The 19,261-nt window shown below is 32.9% G+C and overlaps 1 protein-coding gene across 1 annotated transcript; it reads left to right on the top strand.

Moving 5' to 3' along the window:
* The first annotated feature begins 696 nt into the window (after positions 1-696).
* crn (pre-mRNA splicing factor crn) lies at positions 697-17,917 on the top strand. Its single transcript, XM_090171898.1, has 14 exons — positions 697-902; positions 1,916-2,005; positions 3,802-3,864; positions 4,435-4,526; positions 4,589-4,672; positions 5,329-5,570; positions 6,803-6,981; positions 8,575-8,736; positions 10,744-10,872; positions 10,980-11,192; positions 14,021-14,167; positions 15,758-16,105; positions 16,234-16,326; positions 17,503-17,917. The coding sequence occupies exons 1-14, from the start codon at positions 852-854 to the stop codon at positions 17,761-17,763; spliced, it is 2,154 nt and encodes a 717-aa protein (XP_090028024.1). The 5' UTR covers positions 697-851; the 3' UTR covers positions 17,764-17,917.
* Positions 17,918-19,261: the final 1,344 nt, after the last annotated feature.

Raw genomic sequence — 19,261 nt, 5'->3', positions numbered from 1 at the left:
CGCCTATTCGACCTCTCAGAAGCAGCACTACTACGAGATTCTTGATTAATAATTTAAAAATTATAATAGGAGCTTAAATAAAACATCTTCAACGAAATCGTGAAGAAGTAATATTTCCGAGAGCCAAGTTACTGTTTTATAGTGCTTGTTGAAATATTGTAAGTTTTTCACCTCTAAACAGAACGTTGTGTTTTTGATAAGCCTTAATATGTCAAAAAGCGAGGGGCATTTATCAACCCGAGCGTGGCTGCTCTACCAAGTAAGACAATATTTTAGATGTAGAAATTTTGAAAAGAAGATGTCGCTACTGCCCTATCGTCGTACGTTAATTTTCTTCGCGCATGGACAATGCCGTAAACATGGGGCTCTATGCTAGACCTTTACTGCGGCAATGACGTTTCGGGACCAGGGGCAAATTAGTTCATCGCAGTCCCTTTTAGGTGAAATTTCCAGAGGGGTGTTGATGAAGGGCAAGGGCAAGGTGATATTCCCTTAAAAACATGCTTATGGCTCATGTTTTGCTGGGTCCCCGGGGATTTAGCCCTCCCCCTGGCCTCCTTTACACAGTAACACCAAAGAATATAATTTGGTAACACAGCCCTGTTTATGTTATAAATTGAAATGTTTCAATAAAGTATGATTATGTACAGCGCTAAAAAAGTATATTATCGCAGTAGATTCTCTCTGCTTTCAATATGCTGTTTGCTCCATGTGTTCTTGGAAATTCAACTTAATTTCGAACTGTTGTACACAAATAGCTATTATTTATAAATTATATTCATAATTTCTTGATTTTAAATATTAGATAATTATTAGTTTAATTTGAAGGTGAGGTATTTTGTATAACAGCAATGGCAAGTACAAGCAGTGCTAAACCACAAAAGATTCCGAAAGTGGCGAAAGTAAGTTACAATGCTATTAAAATCTCATAATTTTTATATTACTCGTGCTTCAATTGGCGCCTATAGATGACTTTTGTTTTCAAAATCACGAAAACTAGCTCTTCAAAATGTTATTAAAGATGTTGAACGAACAATTTAGCTAAAATACTGTCATACCATTTGTTATAAGATCCAATTTAATTAGTTTGTGTTAAAAGTTTATTTAAAGTCCTTTTTCATTTAAATACTTCTGGTAATGTCTTTAACTGTTTAACAGTAAGGTAAAGTAGAATATATACCTTTTGCCTTTAAGTTATGAACTGATGTATTAGTCAATATCTCAATTAATGTATATATGTTTAAACAGTAACTAGATCCTTGACAATGACATTGGCCTGTACAATAATATTTGAAATTGCCCTACATAAATCAGGTTACACTCCGACAAAATGCATGTTTTTCAACAATGCTAGTACAGGTCCTAATTATATTATCATAAAATAAACTTAAACATAATTTAATCTAACTTCATCTCATTGAAAGTTCAAAGTAAAATCTTTAAAGTAATACTTCATTGTATGTTTTCTAATACAACATGTTATTTGGCCATCAAGAAAAATTATTACCGATAATGTTGGCCAGCTGGGATGTTATATCTTAGAAGTCTCTATGGTCTATTTCGGCAGTGAACTTAGAGTGAAGTTCAAAAATTTCGTTACCTGCTTTTTCTCATTAGTATAATATAAAAAACTACTAACTGACTGAGATCTTTTGAATGCCAATCAATTTAATAGACTATGAAATTCAATAACTTAAAAAGATGAACTAATTTGAAGAATAAGTTTTTAATCATGATTTCTTTTTTATGCATAATATTATTGGTACTCAAATTTTAAAGCCAGTTTTTCTTAATAGATTAAAAGTATTAGATTTTGCAAGAATAGTTTATTTGCATGGGGATTGCTTATTCTTTCACTGTTTTGCTAAGAATAGTTGTTACTGTCAAATCTTTAATTTATATTTATGTTTTATAGGTGAAAAATAAAACACCAGCTGAAATTCAAATTACAGCGGAACAACTTTTAAGAGAAGCCAAAGAGAGAGATCTTGAAATTTTACCTCCAGTAAGTGTCTGATATATACGCTCATAAGCAGTGGCGTATTAACCCATGGCATGGACCCTAGGATTCTAGCTTCTTTGGGCCCCTCAACATCCCCCTCCCCCTTGTGATGCATGGGCCCTAGGTTTTAGTTCGTAAGCCTATCATTATGCAAGGTATGAGAAGTATTTTTGATGGTGGTAAATGTTAGGCATAATAAATCGGCACCTCCTTGCGGCTTCAACCTCCCCCAGAAATATTTCATAAATAAAGAGAGTGATTTTTAATAAAAATACATGATTACCTTCGGTGGCGTAGCTAAAGTGTCCGGTGGCCCCCCTCCCTGCAAACCCTTTTGCCCCCCCCCCCTATTATCAGTGGCGTAAATAAGGGATGAGTGGATACCTCCTCCATTATGGGGCCCCTTGAAGTCACCCCCTCACATTGTGGGGTCTGCCAGGTTATTATTTACTCCACTTATTTAAATCACCTTCAATGGATTTAAGAAAATGTACAAAATTTGGCTCTCTAGCAATGTCAATTCAGAGGAAAACTTACTTTAATTTAATCTATCTGCAAACTGAGTTAATACTTTTAGGACTTTTTTTAAATGATGATTGCACTACTATCTTATTGCGATATAGTTAATTTCTTCTCTCATGGACAATGCCGTTTATACGGGGCCTTAACTGAGGGTGGTCTTATGATACAATTTATAATGTGGTCTTTTTTTCTATCCATAAAACTGCATATGGGTTTCTACCTTTTAAGTTTCCATTTGTAAAAATTATTCCCATCCATGTTCAGCTGGTGATGAAAACGAATGTCATAAGGTTGTGTAGGTCAGGGATTATAAATGGGTTGCCTTCCTTGGAGAGAGCCATGAATAGGTTTGACGCATGTTGGACAATTTTACATCCTTTGCTTCCGAAAGTTTCATGATGCAAAGACGACTTATTGCTATGACTTATCCCAGCTACATTCCCTGAAAAAAGGATTGGCTTCTTTTAAAGAAAATGAGCTAGCCCAGGAATATTTTACTTAAAATAAAATTAACACTAATGTGCATTGAATATAGTACTACCAAAATTAATTAATCTATCTACATAAACAAGTAATATTAAACTACTAATGCTGTAGCCTACGAAAAAATTTTGGTTGAATGTGGTGTATGGTATATCTATTCACTTAGGTATGTGTCAAACGTACACGCCATTTCGACCACACACACAAAAAAAGAAAATTCTAATTAAAATGCTAAAAACTAATTGAAATATGCGTCGAAATTTTTTTATGACAAGGCAAAATATTTTCATTACGGTGTCTTAAAAATATTCAACTTGGAAAATCAAACTTGACAAATTTTTCCCAAATAGAGACCTAATATTAACAACAAAGGTATTAATAGAATGTTTGTAATCCCCAATCATCGCGTTTTTTTTCTGAAAACCAAAAAACTCCTCGGATTGCATATTATTTGGTATTGTTTTGGACAAAAATACTCAAATATTGAAGTGAACATTTTAGTTAACAAAATAGTAGAATTTCCGCAATGTGTTTTGGTTTAAAAACACAAAAGAATTAATTTCTGAGAGGAATTTTAAAGAATCATTTTCTGATGGGAAATACGGTCAAAATTCCAGGGGACCATAATCTCATACTACTTTTGGTGGCTCTTGTACCTAGTGAAGGGTCAATTTTGACTGTTTAAAGCAGTCCCTCGAAATATACAAATATATTTCACTACTGTGTGTTTATAAGCCCTATTTTTTTCTCCACAATACATGAGCTAATAATTAACCTTGTTTGTTTACAATTAGCCTCCGAAGCAGAAAATATCTGATCCTGAGGAACTTGGAGAGTATCAACTACGGAAAAGAAAGGTAACTTTTTATCTCAAGACCTGTCTAATTACTTTTATTATTATTAATTCCTAGTATTCAAATTAAATAACCAGAAATTAAGCTAGTTCATTGTTTAATAAAAAATTTTATGGTTTAGTTCCTGTTAGAATGAAGTGTGAACCTAAGTTTACACTTGAAATACCAACACTAATACTGTCCATTTTCTCTAATGAATTGAATCACGCTAGTTTAGGTTAACTGAAGTGAAGCATCTTTAAAAAAATGATAATTTGAAATATATTAGTGAAATTAAAACTTACTTAAGTGGTTTTGTTACAAGAACAAATTAAAATGTTATTTAATGTTTTATTCTTATAAGTAAATTTATTCTGGTATATAAGAATCAGAATTTATAGAGGGAACTTTTCCTTCAGATTGGTAGCAATATTTTACTTTCATAAACAACATAAATATATTAAAATGAGTACAGTATTTTTACATAGTAATTGTATGGTATTAAAATAAAGTTTGGTTTAATGAAGTAAATTTTCTTAAACCTTTCGAAATGGTTGAATTTCCATATTTTCAATATCCAATATCTTTTTCAAGGCATTTGAAGATAACATCAGAAAGAATCGCAATGTCATCAGTAATTGGATTAAATATGCTCAATGGGAAGAAAGCCAAAAACAAATTCAAAGGTTTGATATCATATATTATAATTGTCCCATTATTTTTTTCAATTTCTAACCTTTTTTTATAGAGCTCGTTCAGTATTTGAAAGGGCCCTCGATGTTGATCACAGAAATGTTACATTGTGGCTGAAATACGCTGAAATGGAAATGAAGTAAGTTAAAAATAATTGTTCTTTTATAAACTAAAATGTGCACATATAGAATTTTATGATGGTTCTCTTTACATCACCAGACAAGAGCTTTATTATGTTCCTATCACTTGTAATTTGGACGTGTGCCAGAAACTCCTATGTTTCTCATGATATTAGCTTGCGCTCGTAGACTCGGTGAAGTGAAGCTGTGACATACTGGGCAACATTTTATCGTTAAGCTCTTTCACCTTTATAAAATTAAATTTTAAAGCATGCTTTTACTAGTGAGTAGTCTGGGTCTTCTTAGTTAAAACTTGGAACATCTTTGAACTTTCTGATTCTTAAAAAAAATTATGGAAAACCTTACCACAGTCGAAGATACTATTAAAAGTTCAGTTTTGTAAATAATACCAGTTACAATTTGGACAACCGGGATCCTTTATTTTGGTCAGTTGCTGTAAGTCATTAAAGGGGTGGAGAAGGTAGCGTAAAGATGGGTTTACACAGTGGATCAGATTGTGATGTGTGTTAGAAATTCCATAATGTAGGTAGTTTCAGGTTGTAATATACAAGCTACATTTAATGTCACGTCTTAAAAATTGTTTTACTTCCTTTGGCGTATGCCATTATCAATCGTTTTATGTAGTATCATTATATCACATGGTTTTATTTTAAAGGAATCGTCAAGTTAATCATGCAAGGAACATTTGGGATAGAGCTGTTTCTATATTGCCCAGGATAAATCAGTTTTGGTACAAGTACACCTATATGGAAGAAATGCTTGGAAATGTTGCAGGTGCAAGACAAGTGTTTGAGAGGTGGATTGAATGGGAACCAGATGAACAAGCATGGTACACTTACATAAATTTCGAGTTACGATACAAAGAAATTCAAAGAGGCAGAGCTATTTATGAACGCTATATCCTTTTATGTCTTGTTAAGCACCTATTTGCATTATAATTTTTTAGCGTAGAGTTATTGATGAACTCTACTTAGACTAATGCAAGAAATTTTGTCCCAAATTGATGTTGCCACTGTCCATGGTTGTTGATTTTAGTTTTCTTTAATTGGGGATGTTTAGAGGGGTGTTAAAAATCAAGTTAGTTAAAAGAAATTGTAATTTTCTAAATAGTGATGGGAATTAACCTATTGAATTAACCCTTTTGTGTGAAGGAATAGATGTATACATGGCAATTTTAAGCCTAGCATTTGGGCTGAGGGGTTACAACTGAGTAGACAACAATAGTATGTATTCTGCCATCTAGGAGCAACAAACACAAGGAGAATGCAGCTAGCCTTTAAACACTAACGCAGTGTTTGTACAACTTGCATTGGACATTTGAACCTTTAACCTGAACGTTATACGGGTGGGGAAGACAATTACAAATTTTTCCCCTTCTGATGGCAGCTGGCGCTAAAGCTTCTAACCAATGACTTTGGATGGTTTGCGTTCTCCTTGTGTGAGGTGCTGTGTTTGTTGCTCCTAGCTGCCACTAAAAACTTTTACCTTGGGTATATTGTAGCTCCATTCCTAGTTAGTTATTTTTTATCATAAATAGAGTCTCTAGTTTTTTCTAGAGGAGTACGCTATAGATATTTCCCACAGCATGGCTGTGCTGCTTAAATGTTAAAGAACTGAATTTTACACCTATAGGACATAAATTATGGTACTTAAAAATATGTGAAATACCATAGGCTGACAAAAGTTTTACACCACTGAAAAAAGGTTAAAATTAATTTTTTTTAATACGTCACTGGTGTAGAGCTAGAATTGCACTCGAAATGCATAAATGTATAAAAAAAAATTAAGTCTCACGTTAGCATATCATTTAGTAAATTGTTTTGTCCTTTACAAATACAACATTTCTAAACATGCAACAAATCTTATTTTTATTACTTTGCGTCCGAGACATGTATTAATGAAGTGTCAATGTTTTCAGAGCATACAGGCTGGTTACACCATGCTAAAAAATATTTTAGTTTATTGAATTCAATCAACAGAGTACAATATTGCAGTTCTTCTCCATCTATTGGCATAAAACGTTACAAAACAATCGCGGGGTTTCACCGTAATAATTTGACCCCACTGTACCAAATTATTCCATGTGTTAAAGGCAGATAACTGTCAGTTTTCCTTAACTCTAATTTTACTTGTGACGGTTCATCCTGATGTAAAAAATTGGGTTAAATTTGCTCGTTTTGAGGAATCCCATGGATACGTAAATAAATCTAGACAAGTATTTGAAAGAGCTGTTGACTTTTATGGAGAGGACTATCTCAATGAAAGACTGTTTATTGCATTTGCTAAATTTGAGGAAAATCAAAGAGAGGTCAGTCACTTTGCATGAAATGTTACCTAATGATTTAAGACATACTAGACTTATTAAGAGACAATTGGAATATCCCTATTTCAATTAAATGGCTGTAATAGAAATACACAAGCAAAAGTAAGTTGTTCTAACACTTATTGTGGGTCTGCTATTCCAAAATCCAAGGAAGATAAAAGAATGAAACGCCAGTCTGACAGAATTTCGCAGCCTACCCGTTCAAGGAAATTTTTAACTATTTGGGGGGTAAAAAGGGGGAAACGATCTACGATATTAAGTAGCTAACGCCATCACTTTTGGCTTGAAACATATGCTGTGTATTCTGCTATATTATTTGGTACATCTAAACCTTTCTCGCAATTTTGGCGTGTAAAAGCAATAGATTCCCACAAAGTATGTTTCATCTTAATCTTAAATAATGAGCAAAGTTTGTGTGTTTATGTTAGAAGAATTCTGAAGAGCTTTCTTAAATATAGCTCCGCAATTTTCTTTTAAAAATTCGGAATTGTATAGAGGACCTAATATTGAAAAGTAATTAAAGCATAAGCTTTGGCGATTGGCCCAGGCCTCAAAGCAGGTAAATATTTCCAAGGAAGGTTAAAGAAGATTAATTACAGATTCTTTAATCTTCCTTGATTTTTCTTACGTTTTGAAATCTCCAAATCTTCCTTTCCAATAAGTATGATCTCGTTTAATCGAATACATGATTTCACAGTTTTGCTTCTGACTAGATTTTGTACCCGTATCATACAGGCTGTATGATGTCGCTAGTTCAGTCAACTTTCACTCTCTTTATTGGATCTGAACTGAACTAAAGAGTTTTACCCCCCTGCGAACCTTGAACGGGTATTCTGCAAAATTCCATCAGACTGGCATTCCATTCTTTAATCTTCCTTGCCAAAACCATGGTATATTTTTACAATATTTTAATAGCGTATTGAATTAAATTTTAACTGTGTAGGCATACACAAAAATTTACAAGTGAGTTTTCATAATAGAAATCTAGTTAGCCACTTAATTTTTATAGCCAATCACTTATCACACCGCGATTAAGATTACCTATTCAATTGCAAGGTCACATCTCTATTAACGAGAAATGTGATACACATTTTTATTTATAATAATAATCTATTCATGTCTAAAAAATAACTCATGTCTTCATGAGTCATTATGACCCTTATGTTTATTGTATTATTATTGTACCATTTTTTGGTGTTGGTATCTGAAGTTTTTAATTTGAAGTGGAATAGGTATTTCTGTAGGTCATGTGTAAATGTTTTTCTATGTTATCAGCTATAGTTATTGAAAATAGAGAGCATGCACTTGAGTCGATAAAGATTTTGGAATTTGAAGTCCACGTTTGTGAAGCGGTGAAAAACATTTCAAACTCAAAATTTTTTGTTTTATTATATGGAAACACCTATTATGGATGAATATAAAAAAGGAAATTACTTCCATATACCATTTATTAAAAAATTATGGACTAGCTAGCAGACAATGATAGGAATTACTTTCAAAAAAAATATAAGAAATATCTTCTAAAAATTGGAAATTTGTTTCGTTTTTATTTGCTTTTATTATTTTATCTTTAATTAGCATGACAGAGTTAGAGTAATTTACAAATATGCACTTGACCGAATTCCAAAAGAAGAAGCACAAGAGTTATTTAAAAACTACACAATTCACGAGAAGAAGTATGGAGATAGAGCTGGCATTGAGGATGTTATCGTCAGTAAAAGGAAATATCAATATGAAGAAGTAAGTTTTTTGGTTTTTGTGATCTAGACACTTAATTAACCTACTTTGACAATTCGCTTGGTTTCCACTAGCTGGGGGTGCCCACAGCATAGTGGTTTATCGCCCTTGGTTGTGGTTTTTGATGGTTCATAAACTCTTTTGTTTAAACAGAGATTTGGTTATCCCGACAGTGTTGCTATTTCTGTTTTTGGGAATTCCTTAAAATAATAACACATCTAATTAGAAAAGCTCTGGCATCAGTGGAATGCTGGTGCAGGAAAGTTTACATTACTTTTAACCGAAATAAGACTGTTCTTACAAATGCATACCAGAATATTTCAATTCTATTTTTTTTTTGGAACTACCTTATAAGCAAAGACCACAGAAGTTAATATCTCAGTGTAATTATTGATATCAAACTAACATGATAGTCTCATCTTGAATATAGTATCAAGGCAAATTATGGGGCTTTTTGTTTTGAAGTTGTGGCTATCCCATGCAATTGTGCTCCGGTGGCTAATGGCTACATGTACACAGTGCAGTCTGAACTGTGAACTCTACAAAGGCTAGCTTATGTTGGTATTACAGGAGCCATGAGAACTGCCCCAAGTGTTTCGTTGAAATTCGTTCGCCTGGATATTCGCCCTATACGGGATTTACGAGAGCATTTCTGTGGGCGCCGTCATAAGATGTCGGCACGCCTTTTTCATTGGCTGACATTCCTTGTCGGTGCATAGAAGCCGGTAGCTTCCACAGCACTAGCCTCCAAAAAGGGGGGGTTACCTCGTAAATCGCGTATACATCTTATTTTAAGAAAGCATCCAGTGTGGGTGAATACAGGATTAACCTGGTGGGAAAGTAATTCCACTAACAAAGAGACTACCCGAGGTGTTTATCTCCGATTTCGTTCAAACTCTGGTGGTAAGTAGGCCTTCGTGTAACTTGAAAATCCCTAAAAGGGTGGACAAGAACGGGCTTTCGTTTTGCCATGACTACCGAAAATGTTTTTTTACAACTTAAAACCTGATTCTCTGTGCGAAAATTAACCCTTTGAATATTTCTCCAAAATTGGAAAGTTTAATTAGAAACAGAATTCAGAACATGTATAAATTGGGAAAATGTGGTAAATACATGTCAATTTGGGTAAATATACTTAAATTCGGTGAATTGTAGTAAATACATGTCAATTTGGGTAAATATACTTAAATTCGGTGAATTGTAGTAAATACATGTCAATTTGGTAAATATACTTACATTGGGTAAATTGTGGTAAATACAAGAAATTGGTATATTTAGTTAAATATACTTGGGTAAATTGTGAAAAATACACATTAAATGGGTAAATTTGGGTCAATATACGTAAATTTGGTAAATTTGTTGAAACATGGATAAGTTTGTGAAAATTGGTTGAAATATGGATAAGTTTGTGAAAATTGGTTGAAATATGGATAAGTTTGGGAAAATTTGTTGAAATATGGGTAAGTTTAGGTAAATTTTTTGTTTGAAATATGGGTAAGTTTAGGTAAATTTTTTGTTTGAAATATGGGTAAGTTTGTTTAAATATGGGTAAATAAAATCGTTTTTAAATTGTGAAAAACATTTTTGGTTGCCATGGCAAAACAAAAGCCCATTCTTGTCCACAATTTTGGGAATTTTCAAGTTACACGAAGGTCTACTTAACACCCGAGTTTGAACTAAATCGGAGATAAACACCTTGAGTAGTCTCCTTGTAAGCTATATTGATGAACTTTAGATCACTTACCTATTCTAACTGTGGGTTCTGATATAATGGTTTCCAGATCTCATTCAGGTATTATGTGAGAGAAAAGATTGATTGATTTATACAGATATTATCAGTTCTATAATGCTCAAAAGTTCATATTTGTACTGTTGTATTATTGCATCTGTGACTTCTTTCACAGTCAAATCTTTAATTTTTTTATTCATGGATTTATATCATTAATAAATTTTATAAAGCATAACTAAGATTTTTCAAATTCCCTGAATTGTGTTTTAATAATTCCACAGGAGGTTAAAGATAATTCACACAACTATGATGCTTGGTTTGATTATTTAAGGCTCATGGAAAGTGAGCAAGATGTCGAAGCTGCGAGGGATACATATGAGCGAGCCATTTCCAATATTCCACCAGCTAAAGTAAAATTCCTTATTATATTTTTCTATAATATAATTCTAATCAATCATTTTTGTAGTGTTCATTCTAGACTATTTACTTTTAATTCGATGTTTGTTGAATGTTTTAGGAAAAAAGATATTGGAGACGTTATATATATCTTTGGATCAATTATGCATTGTACGAGGAGCTTGAAGTTGAAGATTTTGAGAAAACCAGAGAGGTTTACAAAGCATGTTTGCAACTTATACCACATAAAACGTTTACTTTTGCCAAAGTTTGGCTCCTTGCAGCTCAGTTTGAAATTAGACAAAAATCACTTTCAGCTGCTCGAAAACTTCTAGTTAGTATTCATACTTTTTTGGGCAAAATTAAAGTACAGCGGCCTCATGTGTGTGTTTTTTTTTAGCGGAGAATGTAGCAATTGACGCGTAGATTACGAAGTGATTTTATTTTTGGCCGCAAACAATAATTTTTTTATTGAACTCAATTTTAAAAAATGAGTAATTTTAGGTGATTAACGTTTTTCTGAAGAATAGTTCCTTTGTGTATCCGCCGACACCTCATTTTTGGCGGCCCCAAGCCCCCTTCTGATAATTCACGTTGGGCCATCTGGAATCGTACCTAGTGGCATTGTAATTTGTGAAATCGTATCAACTGAAATAGTAACAAAAATGAAAACAGTGTTGAAGCATTTAATATACAGGAAAATGTACAAATCGCTTTCACTAAGTGACTCGTCTTCAATTGTAGACATGGTAATTTCATTTTTATTTTGCTGAAAAGTAGCACGGACTCAAAACTAAGACGTGTAAAAGTAACACTAACTGAAAGCAAGAGTGAACAAGTTGGCAAGCCAAAATATACCTCTCCTCGGAACAATTGTCCCTAGTGGTATTAAATATATATATAAAGATATCTCCGCAATTCAGAGTTATTTACTAAAAACGTAATCCCGGTTCAATCCCGCCCGGTATAAAATTTTAATTTTAATTAAAATAATTGAGACGAAACAACCAAGTTAGAGTTAGACTTACTAAAACAATGCACAATTGAATTTTACCCTATTTACAGAACAAGATTATCAGTTAAATATAATACGAAGAAAATATTTATGAAAGAAATATCTACAGAGGGTATTTGTATTTTTCTCGCTTACGACATACTTGCCGCATCTTTAATACTCATTTTATTTCAACACTTGCCCTTGATGAAGATACCGTAGAATCATATATATTCGGCATCTGGTAGTGGACGACTCCTAGACTTCCTGTTGACGTTGTGACACATACCGCATGAAAAAGACATATACCGTCCACTTTCCTATATCATATAATGACTCGCACACCCAGGAAATCAATGACTGCATTAGGAATCGTAGATGTCTAAATATCCACACCAATAAAAATGAATTAACAAGAAGCGAAAAACTTACCATTCACAAAGCACAGAAAGCCACTTGACTAAACGACAGCTCGTATATCAATAAATGACCGTAGACGGAATAGTTAGGGCTCTTTATAAATAAAACAAACTAACCCAATTGATGAACTGCATTAAACATCTTCATCAGTCGAGAAAACTTTTAAAATAAATTACGAAGTAATGACGACCCAATTAAACCCAGACCAACATAAGTGTAAGAGGACAATGTAAACAACTTGATATTTTCTTCATAAATGAACTATTACCCTTGGAAACTAATACGCTAAACACACAATAGATTAAAAAAAGACTGATAAAACGAAATATATAACAAAAAAATAACGGGCTCTCTAAGATTATTATAATTTATGAATATTTAATTAAGTATAAGATTAATATAATTTATAAATATTTAATTAAATATTTAAAATGATGTAGGATAAATTACAGTACCTAACGTAAAGGACATTCGCCTAAGCTCTTTTCGAAAAACACTGTAGCTTAACAAGCTTCGGTGGCTTAGTGGTTGGAGTAAATCTGTTGCATGCAGCAGACCCGAGTTCGATTCCATAACACTCAGCACTCAGTCCGTCCCAAAAGTCAATAAAAAGCTGAAGAGAAAACGCCCGTACAAACACAACAAACAAAAACACAAGCACAAACACAATAGACTCAACATTAACACCCTACACATAAACATTACAATAACGAAATATCCAATCAAACTGAGTTAAATCTGTCGCGACGGTGAGTGTTAACGAAAAAAAAAAACATCCAAACCAAGCCCAACCGCAAATTAATCCGTTAACGCTCATCGTCGCACGGTGGTTTTGCCAACCCTTCGACAGTCCTAGCAACTGCGTACGCAATGATTAACCTTTGCACGGAAAATGCGAACGCGTTCGCAGCCCAGACAGACCAACCGACGTACAGACACGGTGATTGTATAACCCCTCCTAGGTAAAAACGAAACAAACGGCTAGTAACAAGCCGTGGTGTAGGCGACAACACGACGAAGATAATTACTAAATTCAAAGAATTTACAAAACTTTAAAATTCCCCGTATTGGCGCCTGACGAACTTTAAAATTCCCGGTATTGGCGCCTAACGGCGCCGCGCACTCTCTTTGCTTGAGCGCTGGGGGCGCGCAGCTCCTCCCCAACCACATACTAAAAAAGCTATGGGCCATCTATAACGCGACCTAGAGGACAGTACCAAGCCTTATGCATCAAGTATATAATTTTAAATTATCTAAATAATAATAAAAAACGTGAAAAGGCCAAAAGAAGTGCAAAATTTTTAATTAAATTAAAAACTGTAATAAGCGTTTGCGGCCAGAAAATACAAAACACCTAGAAATTTCCCAAAATTTACAAAACTTTTAATTTGTTTTATAAACTACCGGAATATCACGTGGAAATTATTAGGACTGAAAAACACGTGGTGTCGGCGAACACACGACGGAAATAAGTACAACAAAAAACGTGAAAATGCTCAAAAATGTGCAATTTTTTTAATTAAATTAAAAAATTAAATAATCATTGCAGCCAAAATCAGGCACAAGCAAAATAAATATAAAAATCAATGAGGCCGCTGTAATTAACTTCACCCCTTTGCAATGTGACTAGTCACTGTATTGGCTTTGTAGTTAATGTTATGAATTTTCTATTTATGGATTCATGCCTTCTGTAGCATAACTTTTTATTTGCTCCTAGTATTTATGTAAAAATTACTTTCTATTCTTAGGGTACTGCACTTGGAATGTGTCCTAAAGATAAAATTTTTCGAGGGTACATAGATTTGGAAATTCAGTTGAGAGAATTTGACCGTTGCCGAATTTTATATCAGAAATTTTTAGAATTTGCTCCCGAAAACTGTACAACTTGGATGAAAGTGAGTGAATATAGGAGCAACAAACACAGCAACCCACACAAGGAGAACGCAACCCGTCAAAAGTCGTGCATTTTCTTGTGTACATTTTTCCTTGGTTAGACATATTATCACCTGCTGCCGTTGGAAGGGGAAAATTTGGATATTGTCTTCCCCTTTCTGGAAAACATTACACATAAAGGTTCCAATGAAATTTATACACAACACTGCGTTAGCGTTTTGAAAGGCTAGCTGCGTTCTCCTTGTGTTTGTTGCTACTATCTGTAATAAACCTTGTTGGGTTTATTACATGTGAAATAGGTAAACTAGGTCAGTGGATTTTATTGAAAATTGGTAAAAATGCTGCTATATGTGTATATGAACATTGAATATAATGTAATTTTTCTAAATATTTAACGGTTAATTTTTTATTAAAAATTATTACACCGCAAAAATATGGCACCATTGAAAGCCTAATTTTTTACTGTCTTAGATAATGTCAAATTGTGAGTTAAGGAAATGGCCTTTTCAAAGAATGCAACCAGGTTATTTTATTATTTAATACTAAAAATATCTTAGTTGAAAAAAACCTAAAACAAGTTTTCTTAGTTTTAACCTGGTTAAATTTCAGTTATTGGTCTAAAATAATTTAAACTAATTATGGCTTTTGTAAATTCAGTTTCACTCTGTGTATAACATTTCACATTAACCAAATGTGATTTTAGGAAACTTTTTAAAAAAAAAACATTTTTTACCTGATCCACAAATTTTAAGTTTTTATATTTTAAATAACATCCAAATACAACCATTTTTCTGTTAAAAATTAAACAATTTTGTTAAAATTCTTAATTTTTTGGTTAACTTCATTAGTTTTACAATTTAATATAACCTGGTTACATTCTTTGCAAAAACTAGGTTTTTTATGGATGTAATAATAATCCTTATTTAGTTATTTTTTAAATTTATCCTACAACAATTGTGGACGCAGTCAATGGATGACTTTTAAGCAGAGTATAGACACTTCCTAGTTTTTTTTTATTTAAATCGAATTTTTAAATATCATTGTATTATCAGTTAGCTTATCTTAAATTAAATGAAATCTGAATTAAATTTAATTACTGTTTAATATTTTGGTTTCCTCAGATTTTCTATGTATTTTATTTTAAGAATATACTATCACACTACTATTTTGAATGTTTTTCCTAAATATTTTTAAGGAGGTAGAAACCGATTATTTGGAAAATGTATGATACATAAATTTTGTAATTTTCATAATTGAAGATTTTATACTCAAAATTAAACATAGGAAACATTTCTATCACACTCAACACCCAATTTAAGTGGAACATATTTTAATAACCCATATTTTTTTACCCTTAGTAGCCATTTGTAAATATTTTAATGCAAAAAAATCTACTTTTCCCTTGTAACAGAGTATCATTTGGAAAAACCCATCCACTTAATTACCTAAGCAATACTTTTTAACGGGGCAGAGGACTTTTATCTCAGAGACAGTATCTCATGGGTAGAGCTCAATACTGATGCCTCACTGAAGTTCACTGTTGTAATGTTTCCATATTTAGTTTCTTGATGACTAATCCAGGTTTTTCTCAGTTTGCAGAACTTGAAACAATTTTGGGTGATTATGATAGAGCAAGAGCTATCTATGAAATAGCAATTCAACAGCCGAGACTCGATATGCCTGAAGTAATCTGGAAAGCTTACATTGATTTTGAATTGGAGCAGTCAGAATTTGACAGGGCTAGGCAAGTTTATGAACGTCTTCTGGAAAGAACTCAGCATGTCAAAGTTTGGATTAGCTTTGCGCAGTTTGAATTTACATATGGTGGGCAAGGTTTACAACAAGCAAGAAACGTTTACGAAAGAGCCAATAAAGCATTACGAAGGACAGATGAGAAAGAAGAAAGACTCATGTTACTTGAAGCTTGGAAAGAGTTTGAGGTATATTGCCTTTGTTAGTTTTCCTTCAACTAAATACATGTTTTTGGATTAACCTGAGAAAATTCCAATAGAATTTATTATATAGATATCCATTTTATGTTGTGGTTCATACTAACGTTTTATTACAGATGGAATATGGTAACACAAATTCTCTTGAAAATGTAGAGAAACAAATTCCCAAGAAAGTTAAGAAAAGAAGAAAAATCCAAACCGAAGATGGGGTAAGTGTTCTTATTTTAAGATTTTATAAAATATCTAATAACAGTAAACATACTACAAAACATAGTGTTACATTGTTAATCAGTTTAAACTAGTCTAGAGGTTTAGTTTTACTTTTAGATTCGAAAAAATTAGGTGAAAATGCTGCTTTATTTAAATATGCAAACAATATTAGACTAATCATGGAATGAAATTTTTTTTTTTTTTTTCGGAATTTACAACTAGTCAGTAATTACCAATTTGGTGGATAAATCTAATAGTGTTTTCCATTTAACTGCTCTCGAGCGCTCTAGATCGTTTTGATCAACATTTTATGTTCCATTTGGGTGCTCTGATTGGCTCCGATCAAGTTTCGCGTGTTCGATTACCCGCTCTCGGGTGCTCAAAGATCGTCCAAAACCGATCTACCGATTTCGACAGATCAACAGATCGAGATCGGAGCAAATTTTTGGGTGTTCACTTTAGATTTTTTGGCAAAATGGCAGACCCGAGACGAGAAAATTCAAATTACTAGCAGCGAAAAACAACAAAGCACGGGAATATGACTATGGAATTTTCCATTTGTGGTCTTACTCTGGTCAATTGGGCGAGATCTACGACGTCGGAGACAGATTTGGAGCAAATCTCGAGTAATCAAATGGAAAACGCTATTATTAGTGTGTATTGTTCTGCATTCAGTAAGAACATCACTCCAATAAACATGATTAAATTAATCTTTATACAGCTATAGATTTTATATTAATTACAGTTAATGATGAAATTATTTGATTGTATTCTTATATTTGAGGTAATAATCTTCTCCTCTTTCACCCCTAACTTTTTGTTACTAAACCTTAAATATTGAAATTTTTATATTATTTGAGTATACACTAAACAGTCAGTAGCGTAGCTGAGAACTCAAGATGCCTCCCCGCAAAAATCTCTATGGGGCCCCTTGTTCAATTTTTTATGGTGAGCGCCCCCCCCCCCCCCCCGCGGGCCTTGTGGACCATCAGCTACGCCACTGTAACCAGTAAAGATTTAACACAAACTTATACATAGGCCTAATTATTGATTCCACTTAATACTGTTGTCATGGAGAAGCCCGAAATTGTTTTATTAGACTACTTTTTTAGCTTTTTGGGTATTACTTAAGTTTGTCGTAATAGATACTTTACTAAAAACATTTTACTTTCAAGTCTGATGCAGGTTGGGAAGAGTACTTCGATTATATTTTTCCTTCGGATGAAGCTGCACAGCCTCATCTCAAACTACTTGAAATGGCAAAAAAATGGAAACAAACTCAAGAGGAAAAAGACCAAGAGGAAATGGAGAATGAAGGTCCAATGCAACAAGATAATGATTATGATGATAGCGATGACAGCTCATCTGATTCTGATAGCAGTACTTCAAAACATGAATCACAAATTAGTACTAGAAAAGAAGCTGAAGTGTTATGAAGTGTATAACTTATACAATCTGTAAATACATGTTTATTCAATTTTATTGTCTCACATTTTTTCCATATTTCCGTTATATTTTTAATAAGAAATGCCGTAACTTGCTAATTTGTGCTGAGTGAAAGGTTGGATTTTTTGGCCACTTCGTTTTTTTCAAAAAAATTAAAAATAAAAATTGTGTTCAAAAAAGCTTTATTTTATGATTTTTATCCTTTTTGTTGTAGTAGGCTATACCCAAGCTAGAGGAAAATAATTTCTATTGTAGTTCTAGTTAGATGAAATAATGACCTTCATCTGGATATAATTCAATTAATTTTAAGTATAGATTAGAAAATTACTCATGAATTTATACATAACAGGGTTCAAGAATTGGTTTGGCAGACATCGTTTTACCCCAGAATAACCAGAAAAGTACCCTTTGGTTGACTGCCACTTTTGTTGCTCTTCAAATCAAAGGATTTTTTTTTTAAATGCTATGAAGATCATGAAAGCTAGGAGAAACAAATTACAAACACAAGGAGAATGCAGCTAGCCTTTAAACACACTAACGCTGTGTTGTGTACAAATTTCATTGGACGAGCCTCTACGCTGAACGATTTACGGAAAGGGGAAAGACATTTTCCGAATTTTCCCCTTCCAACGGCAGCAGCCGCTAAAGCATCTAACCAATGAAAACTGTACACAAAAAAAATGCACGACTTTTGACGGGCTGCGTTCTCCATGTTGGTTGAAAATAAAAGTGCAAAAGACGTTCAAAAACAAAATCATTTCAAGATTTTAGTGGTTTTGATAAATAATGGGGGAAAGGGATATGAAAAGAAATACAGGGTGTTAACTAAAAAACGATACAGAGCCAATTACTCAAAATGTGTTTTATGTAATAATTTGAAATTTGCAGGTTATATAAAGGGTACAGGGGGACAAATAACAATTTTATCTCGAGAACCATTAGCATTAGAAGAATGGTTCCAATTAGAAATGTGTTCTACGTTTAATTTTAATTCTATAAACAGCTCGGCTGTCCCAAGGTAAAACGGACTATAGGCATTTTGCACTTTTTGAGAAATGAAGCCTCAAAGATTTTTATCTTTTTCCGTGAGGAAATCAAAAATCAAAATATTTTCTCATGGAATATTAGGTTACCCTATAGTAAAATTTAATTTAGAATCTAATGGTTTTCTCAGAATTTCAAAATAAATCAAATTAATCAACTTAAATAAAGGAAATTCTTTATTCCACTTCAAAATAATTTTTTTCGCTAAATTCAACGTGTAAAACCAATTATATTTGGATATAGTCTGTTTTTCACTTTGTTAATTTAGAATTTTTGGCAGTAAAACGAACTATATTGATTTGTAGTCCGTTTTAATATTAATTTACAAACTCATGCATAGCGGTATAAGAGACTAAATATGTGTTTAATATGTTTTTAAAATACGACTTTTAAAGTTACAGATGGAAAAACAAACTATAAAAAAATTATCTTTGAAAATAAATA

The sequence above is a fragment of the Leiobunum rupestre genome, chromosome 4 (assembly GCF_980474605.1).
Source record: "Leiobunum rupestre chromosome 4, qqLeiRupe1.1.hap1, whole genome shotgun sequence".
In the NCBI taxonomy this organism is placed as follows: Eukaryota; Metazoa; Arthropoda; class Arachnida; order Opiliones; family Sclerosomatidae; genus Leiobunum; species Leiobunum rupestre.
Note: the sequence above shows the minus strand (reverse complement) of the source record. Positions and strands in the feature narration are given on the sequence as shown.

Coding starts and splice junctions, on each gene's coding strand:
- crn (XM_090171898.1), top strand. CDS start 852: ATGGCAAGTACAAGCAGTGCTAAACCACAAAAGATTCCGAAAGTGGCG. Junction 6,982..8,574: donor TTGAGGAAAATCAAAGAGAG/GTCAGTCACTTT, acceptor ATCTTTAATTAG/CATGACAGAGTTAGAGTAAT. Junction 11,193..14,020: donor CAGCTGCTCGAAAACTTCTA/GTTAGTATTCAT, acceptor TTCTATTCTTAG/GGTACTGCACTTGGAATGTG.